The following is an 18019-nucleotide window of genomic DNA, read 5'->3' as shown; positions in this document are numbered from 1 at the left end:
AACGCTTCTGTGGAGGGTGACAGATGCTCATCGAAACAACCTACTTAAGCCTTTAGAAACAAACCGACCAGTATATTAAAAAAAGAAGACATGATGAATAAATTACTCTGGAGAAAACTACTGGAGATACAATGGTGTGTTAGATGTATTCACCAGTAATGCCTTTTACTTTAATCTTTTTGGCTAATAGCTATAGAGTTGCTACCTGCTTGCCTTAAAAAAGACGGACAATTTAGCTCGTAACGTTTGTTTAAGAATGTTTGGTTTTAATCTCCACTGGATAAAATGGCCACATTGAAACATCCCATCAGCGCTCAAACTGTCACAATGTTATGTCTGAACTTATGTTAATTATAAAGACTGAAGCAAATAGGACAGAAAAAGTCGTACAATAAATATTTGTGATTGATAGTTTAATTTTGAACAGAGACACAAAGAAATATATAATACTTCATACAAAATTATGGCTACTATCATATTAGTGATGGAATGTCTCTGGATAAGTCTTCATGGCTGAGCACAACTCATAAAACATTAAATTATTGTTCCTATTGTGAGCTGAAAAAACATGTCCAAGTTCATAACAATATGATTTTATTCTATGCACAGTTTTCCAAAGCAGTAGGTCTGTAAGCAAATTACAAACAAAATGAATTGCTTCTATTGTAACTCATAAAAAAGTATAAAAGAGCAGAAATGCACTATGTGATATAGCAATCCACAGGTCGTTAACAATGTTTTCATTAAAGCGTCACATATTCAAACTTTACATCAGGTGATATGAAAAATGTACAACTTCATTTTAGGGACTTTAGTACAGCTGGCAAAAATACCTCCAATGCCTGAACGGGCTTTGGCAGTGCAGCAAACTGGCTCTGCTAAGTTCTTTGAAAACAATTGCGGTATCAAGGAGCAGTAAAAATACATCCACCACTAAGGTACTTCCTTGATCCTGAATTTTGTATTTAGCACAAAATATCCCCTTTGTTACACAAAATAAAACATAATTTAATTAAACATCTCAAGAACATAGGTTTGGGTTGCCAGTTCTCCACTGCAGATGAATCCTCTCCAGGTACAGTGGACTCGCCACATTAAACATGTACAGCAGATTACAGCTACATTTGGTGATGTGATGACATCAATGATTCATGGCAGCGTCTGTCTCAGTCCCTTCAGTTTTTCAAAACCTTTCCCTTCTGTTCCTCTTTTGTGTCCAGACAGGGCCATATTCTGACATGATTTAATGTGCTCAAAACCAGCCTTATCAAACCACACAGTTTGAACACATTTGTTCACGCCTCTGATGAACAAATTTGTGAGTGTAATGAGTAAAAGTGACACATCCGAGAAGTGAAAGTCTTGGTATACACTGGCCAGTGTTTAGCCACAGAGCAACGAGTGATTTACTGGTTTCCAGCAAGTCATCCAGTCCAGAGCCCGAGCTGTTAAAATCCTTTTGTGGCATTCAATATGTCCGCCAGCTCGGCTTGACTATTAACTCCGGCCTCATAAATAAAGCTTTATTGTTAAATAAAACAGTGAAAGACACACGTCTTTCAACATATTGAGTGCCAAGTCAGTTTGAAGTCCACTAACTCCTCAGAAACAACTGCTGAACACTGGCCCTGACAGTCAGAAGCCCAGCCTATTTCATAGACAAATCCAGCTAGTTACCCCCTGTACACGAGTGCATTTCCACCCAGAACATAGTCTGTATATAGACACAGGATGTGAGAGTTTATCTCAGCAACAGGAGCAGAGCGCCTTATGACATGAACAGAAACAAAATGGTCTCTACACTCCATGATAATTTGTGATATGGCTTTTTGTGTAGAATTAGTGAAACAAACGTCTTTGAGACAGCTCTATAAACATAATTTGGATACCTTGAGACATCACATCCAGAAACTGGACGGTTGGCTCCAGCTATATACAGTCTATAGTCCTGCACAATAAACAGGTTCTTTGAATAACATTCTGAATCTTTTACACACTTTTTAAGTGCAACGTGGAAAAGCAACATGGAGTGATGCTTTTATTCTCTTTGTGGTCCAGTGGTTCCTTTGGGCTCAGTAGATGCTGACCTGGGACAGGACCTGGGCATGGGCTTGGATTTGGGACGGGTGCGCTTGTTGTTGTGGAGCAGGTTGAGGGCTGCCCATAGGGGCGGAGTGCGGGGTGCCGGGGGAGTGGTGTGGAGGCGAGTGGGCGGTGCACTGGGCCTGATGCTGCATGTGCTGGAGCTGCTGCTGGTGGTGGAAGTGGTTTTGGTGGTGCAGGCTCTGCTGGTGGTGCAGGTGCTGCTGGTGCTGGTGCTGCTGCTGGTGCTGCTGCTGGTGCTGGTGCTGCTGCTGGTGCTGCTGCTGGAGCTGCTGCTGGAGGTGGTGCTGGAAGTGCTGCTGCTGCATCTGCTGCTGGATCTGTTGCTGGTGCAACTGCTGCTGATGCATCTGCATGGGCGGACTCATCTGGGACCCGGCCGACGACTGGCCCCCGACCATACCCCCTCCTGCCCCCATCTGCCCCATCATCCCAGGGCTCATGTTCTGGTGGGACACTGTGACCGAGGTGACGATCTGATTGCCCCCTAGTCTCATCTGCAGGGGTTTGGGGGCGATGGCCCGCGGGATGGCCTGCTGAAGAGCCTGCGCGGAGCAGGACATGGAGGGGTGTTGGTTCATTGGAGAAGGGAGCACCATTCCCGGGGACAGGCTGGTGGAGGCCAGAGTCTGCTGCACTGTGCGGATCGTCTGCGCTTCTGCTGACTCTGCTGCAGCCTGTCAAAACAACACATCTTTATGTGCACTGTCTTCTGATAACATTAACACTTTTTACAGAGAGTACAAATATATTTCACACCTTCTCACACAATAGTGCAACACAGAGGATTTTAAGTAATGAAACCAACTTTTGTGTCAAATTAACACATTTTTCAAGTGAAAAGAAGATGAAAATATTTCTCACCTTGGAAACAAGGCTGGCTCGGTATGCTGCAAGGGCCTTTAAATATTCCTTCTTGGCTGCCTCAGTTTTGCTTTTGTAAACCTGGAGCAGTCAAAGATATTCATGTTAACACATTTATGGCACATACTATTATGTATTGGTACAATATAGATTTTCTTAGTGTTTTATTTAGGGGAAAACATAAACATTGGTTTGAAATGTACCTGCTTCTGCTCTTCTCCCAGACCATCCCACATGGAAGCAACAATCTTAGACACCTCCCCGAAGGTTGCATTGGGGTTCTGGCCTTTGATAGCCGCCTGAGTGTCTCTGAAGAAAAGAGCGTATGCTGACACAGGCTTCTGAGGTTCATTAGGATCCTTCTTTTTCTTCTTTTTGGGAGTCTTGGGCTTTTTTGAGGGGTCTACTGGTGCTGGTCGCTTCTCTCCAATCATCTACAATAAATGTACATCATTATTAGACAATGCAAATCATAAGAAGTGGATAATTTGCTATACTGATGTGTTTGCTTACCCTGTTGGTATCATCTTGATCATCTTCGTTGATAGAGCTGGAAGGAGAGGGTGTGGCGGACTTGCTGGCAGGCGGTGAGGGGGACGTGTGAGCGATGTTGTGTCCGCCCATATTTAGACTCAGCTGTCCGTTTATCTGCGACTGGTTGATGGTCGAAAGCTGATTCCTGTGCATCATGCCATTGGGACTGTGCATGTTGATTATAGACTTCATCACCATGGCGGGGTTTGGTGCGTACTGCCGCATATGTCCTGGTCCAACGTTCTGTAGAGACAGAGAGATAAAACTGTTAGTAACAGAACACCAGTGGTATCAGAGCAGAGATGTTATAAATGCCTGCTGTTCTGTATTAACACTGGCAGATAGGTCTTGTAGTCTTGAATGCTCTCTGCACGCTCTATGACACCCTGCTTTAAGAGCCGGTATCTTTTTACCACACTGAAAAATGGGGTCATTGGAGGCTGTGGATTGTTATGTGGCATATCACATGTCACCTTGTCCCTGGTCCTTACTAGCTCTATAACAGAACATGACAAATTATCTCCACAAGCGAGGACCTTTAGAATTGTGTTAATGTGTGGCACTATTTTTGTTTTCAAAAGCAAGTGAAAACACTATAAATCAGGCTGTCTGTCCTACTGGCAATAAAGAAAACAGTTTTCTCGTATTTGTATCCAATAGGATGCAATTACTGAGGTTATATTTGAAAACTAAATGATCACCCTGAATACTAGGAGAGCATGTCAACTGCTCAAGTGCAATGGTCACGCTTTCACTTTGCTTTTTTGGTCTACAAATGTATTTTCTACATCATGCGAGTCTGTTTGGTGTCAGCTGCAGAATAATGAAGACGTTTGGACTTGTGGTGCTTGAGGGCATTATCAGATATAGAAAATCTCTTTGGTATGGAAATTGTTAAAAACGCAATTACCGGTAAGCATGTCAATAATGGTGACAACAGCAATGTGTGTTCGGTAGCAGATTTGGCCCATAAAATCATAAATAGACCACCACCAACTGTAGATGAACTACTTCTGTCTTGGAGTCATAACAGAGCAGCCAAATGCAAATGTTTGCCAGTTTGCAGTAACCCTTAGCCCTAGACACATTAACATCTGGTACAATAAACTGATTCTAAAAATATACAATTGTGTTGTTAGACTTTTTTTTCCTTGTAAAGCTTTAACACATACTTCAGTCACTATGAATTAGTCAAGTACACCCAAGATTGTGTCCAGCTTTGCTCCACCCAGACAATTAAATGCCCCAGTTTGTCAGATTCAATTGTAAAATGTACCTATTTTAGAGTTATGTTTTTTAGTAAAACACGTATAACTATGAAACATAAGTCAGTGTGATAGTATTGATCGTATCTATTGGATAAACAATGAATTTTCCAGTTTCCCTGTGGGACGACTGATCAGAGCGTCTGCAGAACCGACATGGACAGGGCTGTGCAGGGGGAACGCCACAGAAAAAGGTGATTTGTTCTCTCGTACATCTGGTATTCAGAGGCAGCGACGCAATCTCCCCCAACATCAACAACACATCATAAAAGCCACACACCTGGCTTTATTGAAAGAACCTTATGAATGCCTGTCTTCCGAAACTATATTGTAACACCCTTTCAACAACAGAAAGATATTAGATCTACGATGCAATTCTCCGTATTATCATAAATGCAGTCTACCAAAAAAGAAGTGATCTATATTTACAACATAATGTCATCAAAATAAAAATAATTTTCGCAGAGCAGCAAAAAAAGAAAGAAAAGAAAGATGTCCATATGTGCAACTCGCAATCTTCCAAGTGTTATTGCCGTTTTCATTACCAGGAATGTGTCTAGCTGTTTTGGTTTTCGACTGGCTGTGAACATCAAAGACAGACACACTGAGCTCATTAGCACTGGCCATCTGTATAATAACGCTTTTGTTCAATTCCAATGATGGCATTTGACTTGGAGCAATGGCCCGTTGTATCATTTGTTTTGGAATATGGTGATTTCCTCCTAAATGGGCCCCTTTAGACGGTGCCATTGTTGACTGGAGTTAAAAAACAGAGATATAATCATATAAACGAACGCTGGATGTCTTCATTCGCCGCGCGTCATTGAGTTGCAGGTGGGTTTAAAAAAAATAATAAAAAATGGCGGCTAATTTAAATGAATAGGACATCTGCATTTAATGGGTGTGTGAAGTTAACCGATGGAGAGCTCCCAAAAAGGTAAATTGTGCTAAAAGAAAACAGTTGATTGTGAGTATAGAAGTGGTTACGAATGTCTCGCCTCCAACTCATTTGCATTTTGATTGCCGTATTGTCAACGCTCCTGGCGCAAATCTCACTTGATATTTTAGTAGTCATGATAAATCTGGAAATAAGTCTTCTTCTTCTTCTTCTTCTTCTTCTTCTTCTTCTTCTTCTTCTTCTTCTTCTTCTTCTTCTTCTTCTTCTTCTTCTTCTTCTTCTTCTTCTTCTTCTTCTTCTTCTTCTTCTTCTTCTTCTTCTTCTTCTTCTTCTTCTTCTTCTTCTTCTTCTTCTTCTCTTCTTCTTCTTCTTCTTCTTCTTCTTCTTCTTCTTCTTCTTCTTCTTCTTCTTCTTCTTCTTCTTCTTCTTCTTCTTCTTCTTCTTCTTCTTCTTCTTCTCTTCTTCTTCTTCTTCTTCTTCTTCTTCTTCTTCTTCTTCTTCTTCTCTTCTTCTTCTTCTTCTTCTTCTTCTTCTCTTCTTCTCTTCTTCTTCTTCTTCTTCTTCTTCTTCTTCTTCTTCTTCTTCTTCTTCTTCTTCTTCTTCTTCTTCTTCTTCTTCTTCTTCTTCTTCTTCTTCTTCTTCTTCTTCTTCTTCTTCTTCTTCTTCTTCTTCTTCTTCTTCTTCTTCTTCTTTTCTTCTTCTTCTTCTTCTTCTTCTTCTTCTTCTTCTTCTTCTTCTTCTTCTTCTTCCCCAGCCAGGTAAGACTGAGATATGAAACTACAATCATTTGAATGGACTTCAGAATAGCATGTTTTGTATGTTAACACTAGCATCACTTCATTTTCTGGTGGCTAAAAATCAAGCAGCTGGGTGTAAAACATATTATGCATTCACAGAGCGTGCCGATAAACATCTCAACACCAATGTCAATGAAAACAGGCCTTGGCTCGGCGTGTTTTTAAAGATATTGGGAATCAGAATTTAAGGGGAATTTATATGAACGCCGCTGCTCTGTGTACTAAGCTGTAACAGGCTGAAAAGAATGTTAACAAGTCCAATTTCCATTCAATCAATGCCAGAGCTCTTGGAAATGTTCCATGGCAGGAGAGGGGTAAAATCATCTATATGGTAATTATTAGGATGAATCCCCCAGTAACTTTCGCCAGCATGAAAGGTCATTCCTATTAAAGATAGTTTATCAGCGCCCTGCACATATTCCTTTACTTGCTGTCCAAAACCACATTTTTTTATTCCCTTCCATTTTCAGCAAGTTTATGCTTAAGCCAAATGAGAAAAATGTAATTGTGAAGGCTATAATAGCACGGAGATAAATTGTTTTTCTTTCCTCTTCCCTGTCTACGTCTCACACACACCTCCCAACCTCTAACCCGGACGTTAAAACAAATCTGGTCACTATGTTCTGTCCCCTCGGCCCCTGCGTAAAACCAACGACCCCGTCCACTCTTCCTTGCGATGCATTACGGGTATTTAAAAGTCATCTGACGTGACATCATTCCATTGTGCGAGCTGTCTGAGAAAAGTAAATTACAGAATCAATCATGCAGAAGGTCAGGCTGAGACTTCATTACAAGTATTGCATGACTGCATGAATATCTTTCATTTGTGACTGACCCGATATGTCACAATAGCTGCTTGTCCGGGGGAAAGAATGAAAAAAATAGAACAGGAGTGAGAAAAAAAAAAGAGAGAGAGAGAGAGAGAAAATCCACTCTCTTAAATTGATGTACAACTCAAGTCAGTGCTTCATGGCTTGGGAGGGAGATAAGAGGTGAGTTTAGAAAAACAGGCTTTCTGCAACAGCACCCACACTTTCCATTTGACTGGGGATATATGACCAGCCAAACTTTAGGTATTATATTTCCCACACATCAACGCACTATCATGGCATATCAAATCATGTACACAGCAAAACTACAAATGGCTTTTCAACCATTGCGAGCGCGCAGGCAAAAGGCACAACGTGTTTCATTACTGACATGTCTTCATAAGCAGCGACTGTGAAGTGGAGGAAGGAGACAGAAATAGTAAAAGTACTTGACTCTACTTGACTTTTTTTGTAATATACACGTTCAGATTTGCTGTTATAGACGTTAGGGGGGGGGGGAAATTCTCTTTTTTTCACATTTACGAAAAAAAGAGTTTGGTGCGTGACTGTAGATGGAGAAAGCGAATCTAAATTGTGAACTGAATTGCACATGTTTTACTATAAATCATGTCAAAATCTAATCTAGAGTTTCGTTCACCTCTACTGCATTTTACTACAGTTTATTTCTAGTGAATTACTTGACTTTACAATGTTACACTTTATATTGCTTACACTGCACGGTGAACCACAGCAATATGACACAGTTAATCACTATAATGGAAACTGATCGCTATAGCTGAAAGAATAATGTATCGATGTATGTTTTTATCTGTAACATCAAACATTATTGTGTCTATAGCAACATTTATCATATTTATTTGAAGGAACTACAATAATAGACGGTAATGAATTGTAGGTAAGAGTGGGCAATATAGACAAAAATGTACATCTTGATTCTTTCTCTATGTCAATATATTATTACCGTCAATCAAATTGTGCCAAAATAGGTAAAACATGCAACAAAAACAGTGTATGGACCGTAAAAGTGCAGAAATATAATCTTATATAATCGTTTGGAAGATTAAAGTGCAAGTATCTTGTCATTTCATTTTTAATTAGCTCCTTTGGCAACCTTTTAATATAGATAATGTACTCGATATTCAAATTTTACATATCTCCAAAACAACAATTATCCATATTATATAATTTTATTTTTTTATATACAGCCCAACCTCTAATTGTAGGACAGCTTTATTGTATTGGTATCATGCCATCCTTATCTTGTTATTTATTTATGTTTTATTTCTAAACCTGAAAATGAAAAATTATTTTAAAATTCATGACCGTTATCCAGTCTGAATATTTTGTATTAAATATACACAAAAGTAACCAACCAACATAACTGGTCACATTTAAATGCCTTAGTCTAAATGCCCAGAACATTATACATTATATTGCCTGTGCTATAAGTAGTTAGTGGTTTGAAATACAATTGTGAACTACACTGAGCCTATTCCAGCTCATCTTTACTTGTGCACAAAAAATCTCAAATTTAGTGAAGGCACCAGGTGTTTTTTGAAATAGAACCTCAGACCCTCGGTGTGCAGCCAAGAGAAAATCAAAAAGAAATTGTGAATAAAGCAATACTGGCTGCTCTAACTCCAGTGCTATTTGGCACTATTGAGAGTCAATCACAAATCAGGAGGACACATGCTGCGAGACAAAAATGAGAGTCAGAAGCTTGTTAGGAGAACAGATTAAATAAATAATGGCTTCGGATTCAGGGCTTGCCAGGCACAGAGCAGCCCAAACAAAATGTATTTCTTTGTAGGGGCTGTGGCAGCATCTGTGGCCAATTTAGCCCGACATACGCCCAACATTATGAGTGGAATTAGTGGAACACTTGGCAACGCGATGACATGGAAGGAGGCTTTGAAGATAGCCCAGGTATATGCAGCGGATGGATTTCTCATTTTGCTCATGATAAAGAACAAAACGCTACATATTCTACTGCAGCGAGCGAGCGAGCGAGCGGGCGGGCGCACACTGAGAACAACAAGGACAAGTGTTTGGAAAATATGAGCACTGAGGCTTGATGAAAAATGTAATTGCAATAGTGCATGGTTTATTTGTTTGCCCCTGCAGCCATAACAAATAACCCAGAATGTAATCATGTATATAAGGTTGTCATTCCTTTATCAGTGCGCTGACAAAATGACAAAACACCCCTCTCAGGGCTTGCGTTAATCACTGTCACCGGGTATGAAAAGCAGCCACGACGGTGCTGTTACTTATCTCATTTAGAACTTGTATTCCCCATTTAGATATATCTAAAGATGAGCAGAATTTCCGTCGGCTTTTGCGGCTGCGACTTTGGGGGATCAATCCCATTCGCGGGGGGGAAAAAATGAAAGGCCGACGCTCGCTTTCATGCGCTACAATGTGCGATGACCGATAACAGCGAGGAGTGCCACGGCGACAATGGGCAAGACACGGCGCGGAGAAGGAACTACACTGGGGTTTTTAATAGAGTCCCCGGCACAATCAGACACACGAGCCATGCAAATAGTGTTAAAGAGGAATAATGTTTGAGAATCGAATCTAATCCTCCAGCAAGTCGAGAGAACAGTCCTGAATGTAATTGTGCCGAGGTTCCGTTTCTTCCAGATGTAGAGAGCTTAACTGACCATGAAATGAAAATTCTTTAGGGCCATGCCTTCTGGGGCTCACTTACTGTACACTGCGGCTGAGATATTTTAAAAGCTGCAATTATTTTACATGCCAGAAGCAGGGAAGCATGGGGAAGAGCTGTAAAAGTTTATAACCCTTTACCATGCGGAATGTAAATAAATACATAACGTTGTTACACGGAATTGGGGCTAAAATGCGTTTCTTCGTCTTAATGCGGCGCCATTTGTGCTTTGAAGGTTCCTACATCAATACTGCCCTCCACTCTGTCCTTTCATTCCTCTGCACCTAAATGAAGCTTTCTATATTTGTAATAGGTCTATGAGACAACTACTCAGCCAGTGACATTTCCATTTTTCCTCCTCAACGCTTCTACGATTGTGGCATTTGAAAATGGCTTTCCACACTCCCGACAACAATTTCACAATCTACAGTAGCAACATGACGGGAGTGAATACTACTTTCCTTTGTTCGACCGTCCGTGGAGTTTGAAGCAGGATTAGAAACAAAAACGAAGTAAAATGGTGTCGTAGATTGGAGAGGCAGACCAAGCGGAAAACGTGTTAGCACTATTATTAGTTTTGAATCTTGATTAGAAGTTTGGTTCCAGTCAATTAAAATAAAACGTATAAAAGGGAAAACTACTTAAATCAAAGCAACAAATTCAAATGTTCTGAGGGAAATGGGCACTTGTTTTGCACCAATAAAACTGGAGCAATTGTCTACTCTACAGTGGCTTTTATTACAGTATTTTCCGGACTATAAGTCGCACCGGAGTATAAGTCGCACCAGCCAGAAAATGTATCATAGAGAAGAAACAAACATATAAGTTGTATTGGAGTATGAAATAAGTTTGCAAGTGTGAAAATAACAAATAATATCACATATAAGTCGTATAAGTATAAGTATATAAGTATAAATACAAGTATAAGTCGCATCCCGGCCAAAACTATGAAAAAAGGTGCAACTTGTAGTCCGGAAAATACGGTAATTATTGTTATTTTTTGTAAGATTTTCTGGCCCAAAGGTTTGATTTGACAGGACAGTTAAAGCATGAAACAAGCAGGGGGTGGGTCAAGACATTCGGCATATGTGCAACGCCTTAACCTGGAGTGGCTTTTAAAACATGAATCATAAAACATTACAGATAAATGACATTAAGTCTATTATTCCTCTACAGTTTAACGTTGACACGAACTAAATAACGGTTTCAAATATAATTCCATTTTTTTTCCATAATCAAGCAAAATACTGTAGGTTTTAAGAGTTTTTTGCTTTCTTCAGCCGCAGAAACATGTGGTCTGTTATAGCTATTACCTTAAAAAAAAAACTCAAACCAAACATTGAAACAATAATTTAGTTTCTTTTTACAGATAGTGACACAGATGCTCCAGCGTTTAAAGTGGAACCCGGAGAAGCATGAATAATGAATAGGTGCATGTCAGTGTACGCTCCCGTCTATGCGAGATGAATGCGTTTTGTTACCTCCGCACCATCTGCAAATCGCACAGATGAGATCGAGCCAGGTTGAAAAGTGCTTTAAAAATCCTCACAGTAAGTAACATAATCTGGTGACATTTACTCAAAGTGATCATAGGCCTCGCGTGTTTTAAACAAGGCCAGATGCTGGGCCAGATGTGTCCACACTTACAAACAGTGAAGGTGACATTATAGTTCACTAAAAGCACCATTTAGGAGCTGATGAAAGGTGTCGGGAGTTTATAGTTTGAAGCGGCATTTTTACTTTACAAAAACAGCAGGACTTGTAGGTACAAGAGAGAGACAGAGGAAGAGGCTCCTTAGAATCACTCATACTTTAGATACGCCTCTCACTGATGTGGTCTGGTGGTGTCGACATGGCAATAAAACCGACTCCAAACGTTCATGAGAAAATGTAAAGTTAGCGGTGTGAAAATGCACTTATGTGTGGAGCAAGTCACATCAAATGACCAAATTATAAACTGTATACCTATGTTTTTAGTTTTGATCGTGATTTTGATTACTATGTTATTAACGTAAACACTTTTTTGTGGGGGAATTCCTCCTTTTTAAATCAAAGAAACAGGAATAATTGAGAAGTCAATTTAGAACAGTTAAACAGTTCTTTTTCTCAAAGGTTTGCAAGTCTGTTTGATTGAGGCGTGCAGTAATGTAATGAAAAACATATTTAAATGTGCGCTATGTAGATTTTCTTGTGATGTAGTCGACTAAAGACATTATTGTTGTGAGTAAAGACATGCCCTGTGGATCGATTAGTCCACTAGAAGGGTCCGAGGTGTGGTGCTCTCAAAACTAGGAAGTACCGTATATCTATGATCTGAACAAAACTGCTCACACAAAACGACAGCATTTCATGCAAAAAAACAACAATTTGTACCAGTAAACTAGGTACATGTAAAATAAATAAATAAAGCTAAATGTCACTCTACAGAACTTCCCAGACAAAGCACTAGAAAAGTTACCTGGTGTACCATTAGTATTATTTTGTCTTACGCTAGCTGTTTTTGTTTTATTTTATCTTTATTTTTCCCCTCCATTCCTTATTAAGAAATTACAGGTTTTGTCTATAGGAGTTTTTGTTTATAAGAGTTTTGTTTATAAGAGTTCTTCTATTAAGAGTGTTTTTTAAACTTCCTATAAGTTATCTGTCCTTTTCTTCTGTATCTACCAGCGTTGCAACAATGAAATTTCCCCATGTGTGGACAATAAAGGAATATCTTATCTTATCTTATTAAACATTGACAGGAAAATGAATAAAAGGCCTTGTGATTGCAGCTATAAGCAGGAGGAATCCCCTTGTATGCACTGTTTTCTACTGTTCTCACCACACTCACTCCGTCCTGGTCCATTGCGTTGCGTGAGATGGTGATGGAGGGCAGCTCCAGGCTCTGTGGGGGGAACTGTGGCAGCAGGTGACTCCGGTGGTGCGGGTGCTCGGACATGCCCGGGTACGGAGAGCCCACCTCTGACAGGCCCATCCCGGACTCTGTCTCTGGAGGAGGCGTGATGGGCGGGATCTCGAACTCCTCGTCCCCCAAACTCGGCGTGTGGAACGTCTGCAAAGAAGAACGTGATAAGTGAAGATAAAATTTATGAAAATAGTGGTTGGTCTTCTCGAACACACCAGGGGTTAAATCAACTTTGTTTAAGAGCAGCGTGCTTCAGCAGAAGTAATACACTTGTCCGTAAGTGCACTAAGATGTAACATTTCCTAAACCTATTAAAGTCCACTTTGAGGAACACAAGAGTGCAGTAGTGGACGTCAAAAGGATGAAAAAAAACTAAACACAAGCAGCAATCACAGCCCACAGAGAGGATACATGATAAAAGCCCTTAATCTTAGGGACGGAGGATGTTGGCTGTTGAAGTGTGCTGAAAATACAAGTCGCAGCGAGATGGGTTTAAGAGAACATTTTCAAAGATTATTACGCTTGGTCAGAAGTGCTTCTTTTTGTTCCCCTTGACTGCGCCCTCAAATCTGCCCATCAAACAGCATAATCCTTGTGCCTTTTAAATTAAAGCTTTCGGTCGCACATAATTTGCTTATGCCTTCTCTGAGATGAGACGTTCACCTACTTGGATCTTGTTTTTCATCAGAACATGGCACTGTTGAAAGATACGACTATGTTCAAATGTTCACAATGACCTCACAGTGATGTAGAAAAGAACTACAACTAGTGACAGATAATGGGTATTACTGGTTATTCCTCCTCCAAGTACAATGAGTATGCAAGATGAGTAAAGCCAGGTGATGTTCTAGGTGCCAGGTCTAATCAGTTTGAGTAATGATGAAAACGTCTTCAAAGTGTGCTCTAACAAGAAAAGCATCTGAACCGAAAGCACTTCAAATACTGTTAAGTGCAAGTATACATGGCTCCATTGGGCTTAAATCAAGTTAAAGCCACAGCACTATTAGATCCACAGATGCTCAAATCTAATTTCCCCCAGGTGAGACTTTGTAAAAGGATGTTTGCTTTTTCTTTGCCCTGAAGTTACATTTTTAAACTTATTTTTGTTTTTGCCTCTGCACAACTTTAATCAATGAAGTACTTCTTAATGGTCAGTAATTATTATATTAATGTATTTACCGTATTTACTCTTTTTTCTTCCTTATCCTTTGGCAAACAAACATCTGGGTTTGAAATGAATTAGCATATCATCTAGTTAAAATGTATAAAATGCTCTTTACAATGGCAACTTACACATCAATACTAACTTTATTAATTTTTGTTTCCCTACAAAACTTTGAAAAGAACAGTTATGAAACTACAGACTACTATGTGAGAAACTGGGCCAGGACGCATGAGTCACTCCGGATAAAACTGATATAAAAACAATTGCGAAATGTGCTGCATCTGTCTTTGTGAAAGAAAAGAATTGTATTACATCGGAGAGACAACAATCTGAAAGCGCAAAACATACTGTCAATTCACCTTTGCGTCCAACCTGGAGCATTGCTGACTTTGGCCGGTTCCTGTCTCCAGTAGCGTATGGAATAACAGACACGAGGCGGCACGAGGACCATGCCAACATAACCCTTGATTAGGCAGTATTAATGTCCTCTTCTCTTTACCACACAGACACTCAAAACTAATTCATAGCTTGTTCAGGCCAGCTGTCTTGACAAGCGCTGATGAATTCCAGCAGCATAGGCAGCTAATAGAGTTTTCATTCCCTCTTTTCTTCTCTCTTCCTCCTCCCGACCAATGTTTCACTTTGTGGGGCTTGTTTCACAGCGAGAGAACGGCTGCTCTTTTTAGAAGGAGCCAAGGCTGTATTAATCATAGCCCTGGCCTCTGGCTTACACAGCGCTGTATAAATCACCCGCGGAAAAAAAACCTTTTACTACCAGTGCTCCGCTCTAATATCATGTCACAATAATGCCTCATCAGCAGCATGCAAATTAAATATAGACTCTTTTGTAAGTGCATAAAACAAAAGTGCCACCAGCCAAGGCAAAGATGACTGTAAAGTGTTAGCGCAGTCGCAAAGGTTTTTAAATATGTTTTTTTCAAGCAGTGAATGCATGTTCTTAAAGTTACATCTGTTTAGCAGCATACTTTTCATAAACGCAGACTTGGTCATGGTTTGCAGAGTAACAAAACTTCCATTATTATTTGGTTAATCAAGAATCATGATTATTCAGGTAACAGTAATACCCGTCAGAGCTAAGAAAAATAATGGTCATCATAATTTAGTAATTTAAATTCAGCCCACAGGTGTTTTTTTTTCTTCTTCATCAGATTGAGTTAACTTTTTCATTCAGAAAGTTTGATTTAACAAAGTTGGTCACATAATTAATCCATTAGACATTGTGAATTAGGAATGTCACTGTTGTTTGGACATGGTGTCAATAATTGAGTATAATTGTTTCTTTATTTAACACAATAATTGTAGTAACACTGAAATTGTATTTCATGCCATCACCATGGTATTCTTTCCAAGTCCTCTCTCAACAATATTTCCTTTAAATTATGTCAGTAATGTCAAGGTTAATAGCAGCATGTGGCCTTACAACAAATGGGCCATTCAGATGTTGGACTCAGTGTAATTGTTAAATGCAAATATAGGCTGTGAAACCACAACAACAATGTACCAGTGTGTTAGGTTCAAGCTCTTCACAGCTGAACTTCTGCCTGACATGTCCGTTAAACCTCAGTTTTACACCGTGGACACAGCCGGCTGGGGGACTGACAGCAGAACTGTACAGAATACAGCAGGACAAGGGCTAAATAGGCCACTGGATCCTCTGGACTGCTCTAGTGTTATATAACGAAAAGTGAGATTTGAGATGAGCGAAAGAAGAGAGGTTAAGGTGGTGTGGTTTCTACTTGAGTGACTTTGACCTTTAAAGTAGTAGTAGACACAAGGGAAAGTGAAGCAGGAATAAAAGACTTGAACACAAACAATCCTCCATGAAATAATAAACTGATTGACAATGATAATAGAGCGTTATGGAACACGTGTTCAGATGTTGAAATAGACGCTCCCGGATGGCAGAGGTTGCAGATTTGAGATCTCACGCTGTTGTTTGGTGTCATCCCACATTAACACCAGGCAAACGCTGCAGCAGTAGAAGCTTTGTGAGCTCTTGTTGGAGATTATGAGTCCTTTTGCAGCATTGGCGGCCCCGTAATCCATTCAAATTGTTCTAAAAGGCTCTAAAAGTGCAGTCAAGAGGCAGGACAGATGCTAGCGTTGTGCAGTAATGTACATATGTGACAAGAGGATTACTCAGCTCGTTCCAGTTAAAATCAATCCCAGTTCAAGAGCAATTATTCACAAGCTGCAATAATAAATTAAATATGTCACGAGCCATTTAACTTTTCACATATGCATCATTCTTTTCACACATCTGCTTAAATGTTAACCATGTACCTTTTCTGTTGGATTTTATTGATTTGCCAAAATTGCTCCACATTATGGCGTTAAACTTAGCTATATTGTGCTTTTTTTCTCAGTTACAGGTGTTTTTGTCACTAAAGAAATGGGTGGTCACTTTTCTACAGATCCGACAATGGGAATGCAGTAGTTTAATGCCATACTGGGGAACATTCCAGGCAAAGCAAAAACTTCGGACGGGTGCTACAGTGATAAAAATCAAATTGTGATCTCATTCCTGTGACGATCAATGTTTTATTGATGTTATCGCCCCATCACGAGTCACTATTTCGATATGTCTAATGCAGCTGTCTGCTCAAACGCACTCTTTTCCCCACCCATTTCTCTTGGTCAGGCTCCGTAAGGCTCTGAGTGAGTGACAGCTGGATTCAACCAATCACAGTGAGTGTGAGAAGCAGAGGACTTTATTTAACTGTTAAAAGCAAATACTACATGAATCGTGATCAAATCGAAATCGTGATGCAGCTTCAAGACAATTGTGGTAGTCATTTTTTGCCATATCGCCCAACCCGAGTTAGAGTGCACTGTCACTTTAACCATCATTTAATCACTGCACTGATTAAAATAACTACAATCACTCACTGCACTGTTCACCTTCTGCACTACATATGTAAATTCAACTGTAAACTTGTGTACATAGTAAGCCTGTTTTTATTATTTGTATTATCTTATAGCCTATTGTTATTTTTATCCCTTGGCAGATTTAAATTGTTTCTCCTTTTGACTTGTATCGTTGTTTTATCGTTGTTCATTGTTTTATGTTGCACCGAATCAACAATACAAGTTCCTATGTTTGTGAATCCCGTTCATTGACAATGGCAATAAACCTTTTCTGATTCTGATTCTGATTAAGACAGAAAACAGATGCAATTCCTTGCTGCAGAACCGCTCTTTCATCCATAATGTTTCTCACCACTTCAGGCCACACATTTGCACCATCTACGCTCCAGGCAAAACAAGTAATCAATAAATAATAACTGATAAATTGCTGCTCCTTACAGACACAAAAATACACATGCTTTACAAATGTGCCTCTACACAGTTCATTGCTTTGAAGAAAGAAAAACATCTAGTCCAATCATCAGTCGAAGTGAACCAATTCGACAAAAAAAAGAATATAGATTCAGCCAAAACGAGCTCGCTTTTGCTGCCACTACATTCCTCTCACTTTGGTAATTTCAACCAGGCCATACATGTACAGTAATTGAAATAGAGGTGATGAAAAGGTGTTTATCGATGAACTGACCCTTGTACTTTCCATCGTCTTTCTTTGTACAATCCCAAGAAAATGGCTTTTACGGCAATATTCCCCCTCCTTCGATAAGCACGGCGATCCACAGATGCAATAAGCAAGACTTGTTAAAGGCAGCCACATGTGATTACTGCACATAATAGACCTCAGAATCAATAGTGGCAAGAATGGAGATCCAGTTTCAGACGCGTTCGCGGGGAGAGTGCTGCTACTCGAATGACAACAGCCACTATCCCCCCTCATCAACATTATTTCAAATTTGGAGTCCATTTCTACATATTTATAGTTGATCACGCGGCTCTAATTGGATTGGGAGAGTAAAGCGATCCATCTGACTGGAACACAATCTCGGTGTACAGTATCGTTTTCCCTGTGGAGAAAGCAGTGGAGGATGTGTGCTTTAGCAG

The 18019-nt window shown here is 39.9% G+C and overlaps 1 protein-coding gene across 2 annotated transcripts in view; it reads right to left on the bottom strand.

Annotated features, from left to right (window-relative positions):
* Positions 1-396: 396 nt before the first annotated feature.
* tox3 (TOX high mobility group box family member 3) overlaps positions 397-18019 on the bottom strand; it is a 44726-nt gene continuing 27103 nt past the window's right edge. The window contains exons 3-7 of one of the 2 annotated variants that reach the window (XM_072464947.1): positions 12784-13014; positions 3481-3744; positions 3171-3401; positions 2968-3048; positions 397-2780 (exon numbers count right to left, since the gene is read on the bottom strand). In XM_072464947.1, the coding sequence (XP_072321048.1) occupies positions 2073-2780; positions 2968-3048; positions 3171-3401; positions 3481-3744; positions 12784-13014 (1515 nt within the window). In that variant the 3' untranslated portion in view covers positions 397-2072. The remainder of the gene's footprint in view (positions 2781-2967; positions 3049-3170; positions 3402-3480; positions 3745-12783; positions 13015-18019) is intronic. The other variant, XM_072464948.1, reaches the window with a different exon arrangement.

The sequence above is a fragment of the Eucyclogobius newberryi genome, unplaced genomic scaffold, assembly GCF_026437365.1.
Source record: "Eucyclogobius newberryi isolate DKJ021-1_F unplaced genomic scaffold, fEucNew1.0.hap1 SCAF_5, whole genome shotgun sequence".
NCBI classification, from domain to species: domain Eukaryota; kingdom Metazoa; phylum Chordata; class Actinopteri; order Gobiiformes; family Gobiidae; genus Eucyclogobius; species Eucyclogobius newberryi.
Note: the sequence above shows the minus strand (reverse complement) of the source record. Positions and strands in the feature narration are given on the sequence as shown.